At 40.3% G+C, this 13,664-nt stretch overlaps 1 protein-coding gene across 1 annotated transcript in view; it reads left to right on the top strand.

Annotated features, from left to right (window-relative positions):
- Positions 1 to 13,664, top strand: part of LOC137160236 (beta-1,4 N-acetylgalactosaminyltransferase 2-like) — a 33,564-nt gene continuing 19,900 nt past the window's right edge. Inside the window, exons 1-2 of the mRNA XM_067558695.1 lie at positions 1 to 72; positions 6,683 to 6,826. Of these exons, the coding sequence (XP_067414796.1) occupies positions 6,756 to 6,826 (71 nt within the window). The 5' untranslated portion in view covers positions 1 to 72; positions 6,683 to 6,755. The remainder of the gene's footprint in view (positions 73 to 6,682; positions 6,827 to 13,664) is intronic.

The raw sequence follows: 13,664 nt of genomic DNA on the forward strand, positions 1-13,664 counted from the left end.
AGAGGTTGAGCATCGACTCTGGATTTCCATGATAGTCCACGGATGTGCACCAGCTGCTGGATTATGCCAAAGGTAAATCACTTGTCTGATCTAATGCTTCTAATGTATTATCTTTAGAAATCCCCAAGAAGGGAAGGTTCAGCATTGAGGGGGTAGAACTTGAGCTCAGTTATACTGGGATAAAATACATTTTTAAAAAGGCAGAGCCCTCCTCCCCCCTGAAACTAGAGGTATTTTTCTGAATTCGCCTAATTATTTGCACCTGCCATAATTTCTTTGGTATCAAGATGCAGCTAAGACTCATAGGGGATGTCTATACTATACGGCAACAGAAAGCCTGCAACACTGAGTCTCAGAGCCCAGGTCAGCTGACTCGGGCTAGGGAGACTAGATGGCAAGTGTGAAAAATCTGGAAAGGCCATGTGGGGTAATAGGCACCTATGTAAGACAACGCCCTGAACATGGGGACTGTCCCTATAAAATCAGGACATCTGGTCACCCTAACTATGGCTCACAGGGCTCAGGCTACAGGGCTAAAAATGTCCGTGTAGACATTCAGAGTTGAGCTGGAGCCCAGTCCCTGAGACCTACGCCTCCCATGCAGGGTTTCAGAGTGCCAGGCTGCAGCCTGATTCTGAACATCTACACTGCAGTTTTACAGCCCCGCATAGCCTGAGTCAGCTGATGCGGATCTTTTAAATGCAATGTAGATATACCTCTTGTTTACTTTTGGGTGTTTTATTAGATCTGTGTTCTGAAGGGAGGATTATTTGTCCCTGTAGGTACTGTATGTCTCTAGTCATTTCTAACAGTGACTTTTAAATTACAAAAATTTACCCTTGAGATCCCTTGTGTCCCCAAGATTAGAAACCCAGGCTCATAAAGTGTTTGCATGGGACTTTGAAGATATAAAGAGCGAAGTAAATACCAAGCATTCGCCATCTTTCCTTAGAGCTTGAGTTACTGAGGCCAGGTTTACATTCAAAAGTTGTCAATCCAGCTACTTCACTGAAAATCAACTCCCGAGTGACATAGTTAAGGCAACCCAATCCCCAGTGTAGAAAGCACTAGGTCAAGGGAAGAATTCTTCCATCAATCTATCTACCGCCTCTTGAGGAGGTGGATTAGTTATAGCAATGAGAGAACCCCTCATGTTGCTGTAATGTGTGGCTGCACTGACGCTGCAGAAAAGTGACTTTCCTTATTTCCCTTTCCTGCACCTTCCCTACACAATTACATCGTTGCTGTGGTGCTAGAAAATCATTTCAAACAACAGAGCAAATGTCAGCAAACAAGCTGTGGCAGATTGAAGATACATGGTGAAACTGTAGTCTTCACTTTGCTTCGTGAACTTTGATTGTAACCTTCACTTTTTGCATGGGAACCCCCATGATGGTTTGAGACACCCCTGGGGTGAGGGGGAAAATACTTGTCTGGTCCTGATAAGGACAATCTACTCTGAAGACTATGTGCTCATGCCAGAGTGGGGTACACCTAGCAGAAGGCCATCATTTTTGATTGGTCTCTCCGGGTATGTCTACACTGCAAAGAAAAATCCACGGCACTGAGTTTCAGAACCTGGGTCAATTGACTTGCAGGGCTAAAAATAGCAGTGGAGCCATTCCCATTTGGGCTAGAGCCTGGTCTCTGAAACCTGGGGTGGGGGGGAGGATCTCAGAGCCTGGGCTCCAGGCCAAGCAGGAACACTGCTATTTTTAGCCTGTCAGCCTAAGCCCTATGAACTTGAGTCAGTTGACCTGAATACTGTGACTCGTTGCCATGGGTTTTTCTTTGCAGTATATGCATTGTTACAGCCTGTATCCCTGTGTCCTCCCTTTTTACAAAACGGTAATGAATTTTGTACAAAGTATGCCTTGGGGGGGTATCATTTGAAAACTTGTAATTTGCTGATCATTATTGTCCTGTTAAAATATGAGTGGCAACACTGTGTAAAGTGATAAGATTCTACTGTATAACATCTCTGAGACATGCTCCAAGTTTAGAAAACCAGGCAGATACCAGTTCCTCAAAGACAAATTGATGCCTCAGCCAGGTGTCAAGAAAATCAAACGGACTACCACCTGGTTAAGTGGCCATTCTTTGGCAGGAAAAAGGGTGTGTTAGCCCAATCCTGTTTTCATGAAATACATGAGAGAGAGCCACAAATACTCCCCCCCCCCCCACACACACACACACTTCCTACCAAGAGGCACTTCAGCCTGACACATTGTAACTTTAATCAAAAGCTAAAACCTCAACTGACTCTTATTGTTCTACCCTGTGAAATGTTCACTACAGTCTTTTTAAAATATCCATTTACTGCATAATAAATCAAGTCTGTCTGTACTTTGTATAATTCTGTTTGGTTTAAGATTGTTTGTAAACCACTCCACTGACCATTTTAGCTGTTAATTTTACTCACTTTCAATATATTTGTAAAAACCCTATTTTAAGTATAAGAAGCCACACTGTGAAATGTAATATACCTACCTAATTGTGAAAGATACTGGCAAAAATGAAATAATGTTTGCTTTAAAAAATGTGAATTCTTCAACAAGGAGTTGGCACTGAGTGATTTGAAGTGGGAATGGCTGAGCAATTGAGGTGTGCATAGACAGGGAGAGTGATTGAACAATTGGTCTCAGTAAGGGATGTTGAAACACGATGAAGAAAACAACAGCCTCACCTAAAACGTTTGAGGGAAGAAGAAAGGAGCGAAGATAATAACTTTTACCACTCAACTGGCCGAAGAGGAGTCCACCCTGATAACTTTGGAGTCAGCCCACTTCAAAGAACAAAATGTAATCAGGCTCACAACAATGTGCGTGATTAAGGATCACACCAAATGCAGATGCAACATGACAGAGCAAAAACCCATAGACATACATGGGGTCTTTTTTCTAAAAATGGGACAGAAAGATGAAGGCTGGAGGTTCAGGTCTACATCACCACCTCACCCAGGAGTACCAATGCGCATCAGCAGAACCTTGTTCCGCATCCTTGTGCTACAGTCACCTGGCCAGTGACTACCACGAGCACCAAGAGGCTGGTAACTATAACATCTGTGAAACCCCTTTTTGTGTGTGTGTGTGTGTGTGTGTGTGTAAGTGCCAATTGAAACATGTGTCAATGATGTATACTTTATTAGCAAGAATCTCTGTATTTGTAAAGCACAATATTGATATTGTTACCGTGTTGATCCTGTTTCCTTGGTATTTGCATTATTGATACTATTTACCAAATTTCTGTATTCACAATAGTCGTGGCTTGTTGCCTTATCCCCTGAAAAAGATCCTGTGATATTTGTTATTTGATAACATGAGCAAGAATTTTACATCTTGGCAAAGAAACAGCTGGGGGTTCTTGTCCCACAGCCTTTCAGTCTCCTGAACCACAGCTGGAGATGATTCACAAAGAGGAGGAAAAGATACAAAAATGGGGAACAGATGCCCCCAAATGAACTCGCCCTTCATTTCTACTCATGGCATTGACAATGTTTATACTTATAAAGTAAACAGCAGGATCTTATTCAGGGGGACAAGGCAATGCGCCACGTTTATTGTGAATACAAAGATCTCAAAAAGCAATTGCCTGCACACACTCACACAAAAGGTTCTACAAAGATGAAGTATAGTTACCATCCTCTGTTGCTCGTGTTAGTGGCCACTGGCCAGGTGGCTAAGACACGAGGGAGGGAGCAGGGGGTCTGCCGGTGCAAACCGATGTTCCTGGAGGATGATTGTAGAACCCAGCCCAAAGTCCTCATCTTTTCATCCCCTTTTTATAGGGGTAAGCTCTTATGCCACTCTATGGGTTCTGCTTCGTCATGCTGCATCTGCATCCTGGGGTGATTATCAATCACCCATGTTTTGCAAGCATGACCACTGTTGTTATTTTTCATAGTTCATCTTGTTTTCGTCCTTCGAGGTGGATTCCTGGGTCATTAGGGTAGGTTATCTTCACTCCCTTGAACATCTGAGACTGGTGCCTTTTCCCGTCACTCACACTCACACTCACTCTCTCACACACACACACCACTCATTCATCTATTCACACCCTAATCTCTTAACATTTACTTAAAACTTGTAACTGGAAGACATAAGTGTCCTTCAGAAACAATAACATTGCTTTTTATCTAAAACATTCACTGTTATTACAAAACTTCCTCATTTAACATTGAATCTTCCTGTTTCAGAACATTTGCTAATGTTACTTTAAGCAGTGATCTTAAAACATATGAACTTCAACAAGAGCAACAGTTTCACAGAATGATCTTTGGTAAGTTTACAAACTGGATAACTGCTGAACAGATGTTAGTTATAGATAAACAGAGGGCAGTTTCATACAAACTTATCAACCGTGAACTGATCCCCCTACATACGCAAAATGCAAAGCCTCACAGAGGCTGCTGTGGTGATTTGTCATGTACCAAAAGAATTAGGATTTTTCACATAGAATCAATATAACAGAATCAAGCTTTGGGTTTACAACACCACTTAAAGGGCAAAGGAAGCATCATTGCCTCCTGTTTGAAAGGAGTTCAGCCGGTAAGACTGCTACAGCATGTGGTAAGACAGACTCTTTGCTTTTAATTCACTTAGCTTGTTAAATTAGGTATTCGACATGTGTTACCTTTTATTTACTTATAAAAGTCATAATTGATTACATCTTATTACTTGTAAACACTTACAATCTTTCTGTAGTTAATAAACTCGTTTTATCTAAACCTGTGTGTTTGGATTGAAGTGTTTGGGAAACCTTGTTTGGGATAACAAGATTTGTGCCTATCATTTTCTATTAATGAAATGACAGCCTTTATTTGAGCTTGTGTTGTCCAGGAGGGTGCTGGGCAGTACAAGATGCACATTTCTGAGGGGAAGTCTTGGAGTGGGAATCACAGGTGGCTAGTTACAGATATAGGAGTTATACACTCCTACAGTAATTGACATGCTGGAGGCTATGTGTGGGCAGACCAGGAGTCACAGCAGAGCAGTGTAAAATGCACCCAAGGCTAGAGAACTGAGTGGACAAGGCTGTTCAACAGTCTGCATTGTCCCCTGGGGAATGTCACACACATACCCCCAACTACTGGCCTACCCGCAAGAACAAGGAACTCTCACGTTTGACAGAGGCCTGGCTGGCTCCCTCCTCTGCCCAGCCTACTTGGTCACTAGGCTGGTTCGAGCAATGCATAAAAAGACTGGTAATTATATCACACCAGCTTGCAGAACTTGATGAATGTGTGTGTGAATATGACTGCTTTTTGATATTACATGTAGAATAAACGTGGCATATTGCCTTGTCCCCCTGAATAAGATCCTGCTAGTCTTTTCTTTTACAAGTATAAGAGTTCCAGAGGGGTAGCCGTGTTAGTCTGTATACAGCAAAAACAACAAGAGTTCTGTGGTGCTTTAAAGACTAGCAATTTAATTTTAGCTTTGTTAGTCTTTAAAGGGCCCCAGAACTCTCGTTGTTTTTACAAGTATAACATTTTGGTGGAGAATTGCGAAAGGGGGAGCATAGCAGTATTCCACGATTAGTGTAAAAACTGGTGTGCACACCGCCACCTTTAGTAAGCTTGGCAATACAGAGGAAGATCTGAACGTGTGTTTGTTCTTGTGTGCTTGTTAGTTTGTTTTCTCAGTTAACCAGACAAACTCTGAAAGACATAGGAATTTGTTGTTGCTCTTTCAGGAGTTGTTATATATAAAGTTTTAGTGTCATTGTTAATAGTTGTTCGTGTTTTATTGGGGAAAATGTTTAAGAAAACACAACCTAGAAATATCCCCAAGGAAAAGCAAGAAGCGCTGCCTTTTGTACAGGAACTTACACCCTTTAAGCAGGTTTTGCAAAGGTTTGGGCACAGCCTCTGGACACCAGAGCCACTGTCATTTAAGCCAGGATAGGGGCTGGGGTGTGGGTTCAGATGCTCTGGCCCATGAAGCCCCATTTCCAGATTTGTTGTTACTGTCTATACTTTTCTTGGTTTAGGCTTTCCTTCTTCCTCTGCTACTGCTTCTCTCTCTCTCTCACTCCCTCCCCCCCCCCCCCCCACTTGCACTTCTGTTTTTCTGAGATTTTGACGGAAGGAACTTTGAATACACTTTGAATGAAACACCTTTTTGTTAGACACTGGTAAATTAGTGCTGTTTGGCTTTGTTATTCAGCATTTAACCCTTGAGAGGTACCTCAATGCGTTAAAGGTTTAATATCTTTTTAAATAAGGACCAAAGAATATGGCCATGGCTGTGGAGGAGTAGCCAAAAACAGGAAAATGGGGGGAAAAATAAAATTCTGGATTCTTTTTATTTTTGGTAACAAAATAGCAGATCAGAGCTGCAGTAAAATAATAAGAAATTAAAAGGAAAGTGTCTCCTTGGAGCAACATCAGGGGTAAGATGCAAACCAATGTTCCTTAAGGTGACTCTGAGTAATCACAGTGTCACTTTGGTAAGGGTACATGAAAACTCTAAGCACAAAACAAAGTGACACCTTATGTAAAATTGATATGGTTAATATAATGTTATAGAGAAGTTAAACTATGAAAGAAATGTGCATTTTTCTATGACATATGCAGCATATATTGTAGAAGGGTTAAAAGAAATGTAAACCAAACTTGCTACTTAATTAAAATCCTAAGGGTTCAAAAAGGATCCAGGAAAGGTTGTGTTTTCTTTTTCAGATCACTGTGCGCTTTAAGAACAAACAAAAACTGACAATCAGTGGTGTCTGTTGATGCAAATTACATAGCTGATATGGAAAGAAGAGAACTGCCCAGAGATAGTAGTACAAAGGGGCTGCAGCAGATAATGCACACAAAAGAAAGGTAAGAAACAAGTCCGTCCTAATGAGTCCCTTACAAATTTACCCCACCAGAACTCCAAGGATGTAATTAAATTAAAGCCTATGCAAAGATTCCAAAAGGATATTGAACATACTGGCCTTAGAGATAAATTGTCTAAATAAAAGGCATGGTAAAACAAGATACTTACAAACACTCACTTGTAATACTTGTACTAAATTTGATGCTAATGTTATTGTTGTTATTAAACCTTGAAAGAAGTGTAATGAGTAACCCTATAACAATGTGTAATGTGTGCAGTTTTTTGGGGGGGAAAAGTAACTGAAAATACACCTCATGTTAAAAAGCCTTATGGTAATGATACTTCTCAGCTATTACCTGTAGATAATCTTAAAACTTGGCACAGCAGAGAAAACATTACAAACCTGGCCTGCTGTATAATAAGGGAAACTGAGGTACACCACCTCATAAATTTCATAAATTAAAAAAAAAAAAAAAAAAAAAAAGGAAGATTCACCTTAAAACCTTAAAAGGTAGAAGCCATTACAAACCTGGCCTACCTATAGAACAAAATCACTGGAAAATATGAGGGTAATTCCTCTGTTTTGTCTGCAATCAGAAAGGAAATTTGTAAAATAAAGGGGCATTTTAAGCAATAATCTCTCCCCCGCTCCCCCCCATTTTTCAGAACTGCAGGAAAAGTTGGCGCCAACAAAACAGCTAAAGAACAAAGCCATAGCGCCCCTTGCAACAAAAATTGTGTTTTATGTTGTTTGTCTTGTTACTAACATTGTTGTGTATGGTATTGGGTTTAAAAAAAAAAGGTGAGGTGTTTCATGAAGCAGAAAAGAATCAAGGAGCACTGTAACTGTATTTACAAAAACATCCTCTATCAGGTAGAAAGGAGGTAAAATAAAGGGCAATCAAGTTCAATAAAGTTGGAAGGAAAAGGGGTCCTAAAAATAGATGTATTGGCGGAAGTAAAAGTGCCAGTTAATTTTGCTAATAGAGTCCTATGAAAAATGCCTCCTGTGATCCCCTGGAAGCCCCTGAAAATTTCAGTAAGCCCTAAGCAAATCAGCCAGGGCTTGTGATGAATTTGCTAAGCCCCATGTGGCTGGGGTGCTCAAAGCACAGTTTAAAAAGTTCAAGTCTCCTCCAAGGGAAAAAGGGAAGGGAGAAAAGGAACTGAGGAGGCCTGGCTGGATCTGAGAGTGAAAGTTAATTAAAGTTAGTGCTACCTCCCAGATAGGGAGGGGGAAGGTTGTTCTGCTTTGTGTTTCAGATTAACAACCTGTGAATGCTGGAAGATCTTGAAGCATCTATAGCAAGGCGTCAGGGGAAAAGAGATCACGGTCTTTGTTTTGTGGGTGGTAAAAGATGACCAGGAAAAAACAAACAAAAAAACCCCAGTAAAATTGGAAGCCTGTTTTTTTTTTTTTTAAAGTTGAAATGAAATATAAATACCCTCCAGCCACAGAATGCATGTTTGGAAACCACGGAAGACAAATGCCACAATGCTATTAACTCTTTTGCCACTAATAACTCTGTTTGTGTATGTAGGTGATCACTGTGTGGGTCTCAGAAGCTGGTGTTCTATGCTTCTTGTTAACTACATACATCAAGTAGATTATAATCCTCATGAAAATTGATATTTTTGTAGTATTGTAGCAATTAGGGGATGTAATTTCTGAACTTAGATATAATCAGTTAAAAGTCTGGGCCCTGCAGGAGAGTGGGAGTTCTGCAACTCCCTGTACTATTTGTAACCTGGGAAGTGCTAAAGGCCCCTCCCTCTTTAGGGACCCAGGACACAGTTAAATGCCGAGGACAATTAATGAAAAAAGGAATGGGCAGAACTAAGCCAGGAGGGGAGGGGAGCCTCTTGCTCAACCTTTGCCTGACTCTAGCTGTGGGAGCTCTGGTTTTCCAGTTACACCCTTCAGTGACAATGTGGCAGCATAAGAACTGCCATACTGGGTCAGACCAATAGTCCACCTAGCCCAGTATCCTGTTTCCAACAGTGGCCAGGATCAGAGCCTCAGGGGGAGTGTACGGAACAGGGCAAATGGAGTGATCCATCCCTGTCTTTCGCTCCCTGTATAGGCTGGGTTCCTAGTGGTTGTGCTGACAACTAAGATTCGAGCCAAGCCAGAGCAATTATTAGCTAAAATTGGACCACAGACTTTGCTCCTATATAGCAGGATGAGCTGTATTATACTGTTAAAAATAATTTAACAGGTTATTTTGCTGATGAATCAAATTTATCCAGTGGTTTCTTTCTGGCACTGGGATGGTCCGGGATGCATTTATGACGAGGCCTATATCTACACAGTTCAGTATGTGTTCTTTTTCTACATTTCCAAAATAAAATTTTATTTTGGTTGGTTTGCAGCTTTTTTTAATAAGATCAATATTTGTCATTTCTAAGCTGACCCGTAGTTTGCAGTACATTTCTAGCAGGCCTTGTTCTAATGGAGAGAATTTTGTAATGGAACAGCTGAACCATCCTCACAGAGGAGTTGCTTATCTTTTGAGTGGTGTGGCTGAAAATCTCAGAACTTGGGACATTTCCCAGTAGTGTTGCTTGGTTGTCATTGCTTATACTGAAACAAACAAGGCTTCTCCTTTTGGCTTAGATGTTGTGAGGTTTATTATTATCCTGAATTTAATAGCCTGGCACATAATTGAATTACATTTTATATCTTTTTACCCACAATTTTACTTTGCAGCTGTTCCAGGTTCCTAGTTTTGTATCACAGTATAAAAAGCCATTGCTTTAAAGTCTATAGAGCAGGTGCATATTCTCCCCTAACTCATTTTAGGTGGTGTTGTTTATAAGTGTCTTCAGGGTAAAGATGTAGCTGACGGTTCATTCATTTCTCAGGTAGGTTTGCAGCTATTGGACTTGTTGCTAACAGGGTGTGGTTGTAGATACTGAGTATAAGGTGTATGGGGCTGGCATTGGTTATACCTGTGTGGGCGGGGCTGTAGATATTGAAAACCTGGAGCTAAGATGCTATTGGGTACATATGTACTAGGTGTGGGAGTTTCTGGGTAGGTGGGGGTAGGTGCTTTTACTTTTGCTATGTAGCTCAGTTCAGTGCAACTACTGGTTGCTGTGGGGAGCTTCTGATCCAGGAGCGCTTGGTTGGTTAGAGTCAACATGTTCTGGGAATGGATCTCTCCTTATTCCTAGACTTCTTATGTAGCCAGGGAGAAAGCATTCAGCTGCAAGTGGACTCCAAGGCATTACTGCAGGTTCGATTGTGGCTTGTTTATTTTAGTGGAATAACTAAGTGAAAGAGAGTTGTCTTGAATTTCTGCCCTTTCCACTCAGATTTCAGAGTCTCTGGGGGAGACTTTGCTGTGGAAAATGCAAACTTGCTTCATTTCTGTTGGGCTGGACTAAACTGGATTTGGCAGAAGCTGTAGTGGAAGTACACAGCTTAGCCGTGTTTAGTAGGGAAGGCTGGAACTTTCCTGGAACTGAAGCTCAGGAATTCAGTTGTTTTGATCTTGCCCGGGAGAGGAACCCCTTTGGATGCAGAACAGTTGTCCTTGTAAGCCAACTCCAACAGGATTTTCTTTTGCTTCTTAAAAACTAACCTGATCTGCTAAAACACCCAGAACACACAGGTGACTTCACTCCCTGCCTTGCTAAAGGTGCTTCTTATGCTCTCAGGTGGGTGTGCCTTTGACCTACGAAGTCTTTAATGTTCTGGGGCGAAAGCTTTCTGCTTAACTGTCAGCAAAGTTGTACAGCTCCCCAATCAGTGCATGTCTCTCTCCTCTCCTTGTAGGTGTATCAATGACTAACTTTTTGATAAAAATCTCTCTATAAATTAAACCGATTTTTCTATTGATGCCTTTAAAATAAATATACTATCTTGGTGTAAAAAGCTAAACAAGGGTGACAGAGCCTCATATATTCAGATATAATATTTAAATAATTGTCAGTCATTTCCATATAGACAGATTGCGGGGAAGGTGTTTTAAAACCTGCAATAATAAAGTTGGTGCTAAAGTGAGAATTTATAGGAGGAAACTGCTGTGCATTTAATGAGTAAACAAGATAAGCAAATAACTGTCTCAATTTTGACTTCAAAGAACGAGTCTTAAGAAAAGGTGTGTAAATTAAACAAACTTGATGCTTTTTTAATATGCTATAGTCATATTTAAGTATCTTTAAAACATCTAAGAAAGCACACACATCTCATAGCTACCCTGAGTGATGCAGATGGGGGGAGAAGACAGGACAATGTTTCAATACAGCCACTTCCTTGTCTTAACAAGAAAAGTGACCATAACTCTTCAGAATAAAGGGTACTGAAAATAGAGAAATGTGATTCTATGCAAAGGAACCCAATAAATTCAGGAAAGTTGCAATCATATATACATTAAATATCTTTCTTCCTCATTGGCAGAGAAGAGTAAATGCAGAAGTAATGTATTTTAAAATGTATTCCCTGATCACGTGTATTTCTGTCTGGAAAGTAAGGTGTTCTCATGTCCTAGTAATAATAAGGTCCCCTTCCCCACTTCGTCAATGCGTTTGTGTTGGATTGTTGTTGCAGGTGGCTGTATGCCCTTATTTGTGTATGGCATTGTAAGACTTACCTCACCTGGCACTTTACAAATCACCCTCAGTCTGGAGAGTAGCCATATTGACCCCAATGAGCTAATTTATTTGAATAAGAATTAGTTTAATGAATAAGAATTTCAAGACTAAGCCTATAGATAAAAGGTTAATGAAATATTTAATTTTGGTGATATTTAAGAAAATCTCCTCCCCATCAAGTGCAGTAATTCCACAGACAGGTAACACTTTCTTCACAATCTTACGTTTTCTTCCTCCCATCCCAAAATGCAACAGATCTTGGTCTGATAGTGTAAACATTCAATGCTAGGCATAATGCTCACAATTAAATATTTCCAGAAGCAGGCCCTAGTTTGGATTTAGTTCAGAATGTCTTACATTTTATTTCATCATCTTCTTTGTTTAAATTCTGAAATTCTACCTAAATTAAATCTTAAGGTAATCATTTTAACAGGGACAGTGAGGTAGAATTAATTTTTTTTTTTAGTTTGTTTAAAAATTCAGGTTTTGGCTTTTTTTTTTTTTTTTTTTATAATCTCCCTGTACTTGTGTGTTCTGGCTTTTCAATGAATATCTGGTGTCTTGTGTGAATAGAATCCTAAGTGACTTGAAGATGTGTGCCTCACAAATAGTAATTTATTTTTTCAGGGCTCTTGTTTGCTTTTGAATTTCGTTCTTAACAATATGACTTTACTGATCATAAAAGGGAATGTAAAACAAAAAGGAAAATGCCTTTTACAATGCCTAAAACCAACAAATATTTCCGTGACGTGTATTTAAAAAAAAAAATCTAATGGGAACTTTTTTAAAACAAAAGTTTCCTACAACCTACTTGTACCACTATTCTGTGTTTGTGTGACAGGAAAACAAATGAAAAGATAATTGTGGCTACAGCATGGTCATTGCTGAGTTAATTCAAGTTATTCCTCTCCAGGTAGCCTGGCTCAAGGGAAAGTGCTACACTGCAAAATGACCCGCATGAGCAGCACTGAGTATTCAGTCCACTCCTCCGGTTTTAAACCCAACAGCTCTCTTTTTGTGTGATTTGTCCCCCGGCTGGCACTGAGACAAAACTGGACTTGATTTTGTCCATTATCACTATGCTGTTTTGTAGAACGTGCCATTCCACCCCTGCCTGTATGAGTGGAGCAGCACACTCTTCAAAATGGTGACCTCCATGCAGCCATGAGCTTGCAAGCTTTGTGCGTCCAAGGTCATGCTGGTGAGGGCAGGTCCACACCATTCCCAAAATGTCTGGTATTCTGGGAATGTGTGAGTGGCCACACTAGCACAGAGCGATTGTGTTAACAGCTGACAAGCTGTAATCTATACAATGTGTTGGCCAACTTGAGGTAAAAGCACCCTCCCTTGGAGTTCAGGGGCTTGTGTGTAGACAGGACTTGAGTTAATTCTGCAGTGAAGACAAACCCTGTAATGGACTGACTTTATTTTATTTTCTAGCAGATGCTAAGCAACCTCGCTTTGGGGCTTCAATATTTTCATGATTTGCAGATAACAAAATTATTAAACACCCTACCTGTGTTTTGCCCCGTGATGCTGTCTGGTATATAAAGGATCATATATTATATTTGACATCAATATTTCAAAATTATAATCATTCATATGAGATATGCCATGTCAGGTACTGTTAGAAAAGTTATAATTTGCTAAGTGTGGTGATATTGTTTGTGTACGTGTCTCATATCAGACATGTCCGTAACTTCAAATACAAATATCTGTATTTCAACTTGTGCTGTGTTTCTGGGAGAGACCCCAATCAGAATGGCAGCAGCACTAAGCCTCCTTAATGGCCCATTAAATTAACTCACATGTACAATGAACACAGGTAAGGAAGCCAGGGCTACACTCTTGAGTCAGCAAAAGACTTGCCCAGGTGACTCTGGACTCCATGTTTCTGTAAATTTCCACAAGCAGCATGGCAAAGGGGCATAAAAGGCAGCTGCTCCATTCCATGTTGTCTTTGTCTTCAGTCTTCATTCCTGTTTCCTACCTCTGCATCAACTTATCTATAACTGAAGCTGTAAAACAAAGGACTGAGACCCAGCCAAATACTGGATGTACACCACAGGGACCATACTAACCTGCAAACTCCACAATTCTACTGAGAATCTGATATGTATGGACTTTAAAGTCATTTGTATGTATCTGATTGCTTTGACCAATTGAACATCTCCCCTATCATTTGTTTTTCCTTTTATAAGAAATCTTTAGTTTTAGTTACTGAAGGATTGGCAGGCAGCA

This window comes from Emydura macquarii, unplaced genomic scaffold (assembly GCF_026122565.2).
Source record: "Emydura macquarii macquarii isolate MOO-44397 ecotype Brisbane River unplaced genomic scaffold, CSIRO-AGI_Emac_v2 contig_2179, whole genome shotgun sequence".
Lineage (NCBI taxonomy): Eukaryota > Metazoa > Chordata > Testudines > Chelidae > Emydura > Emydura macquarii.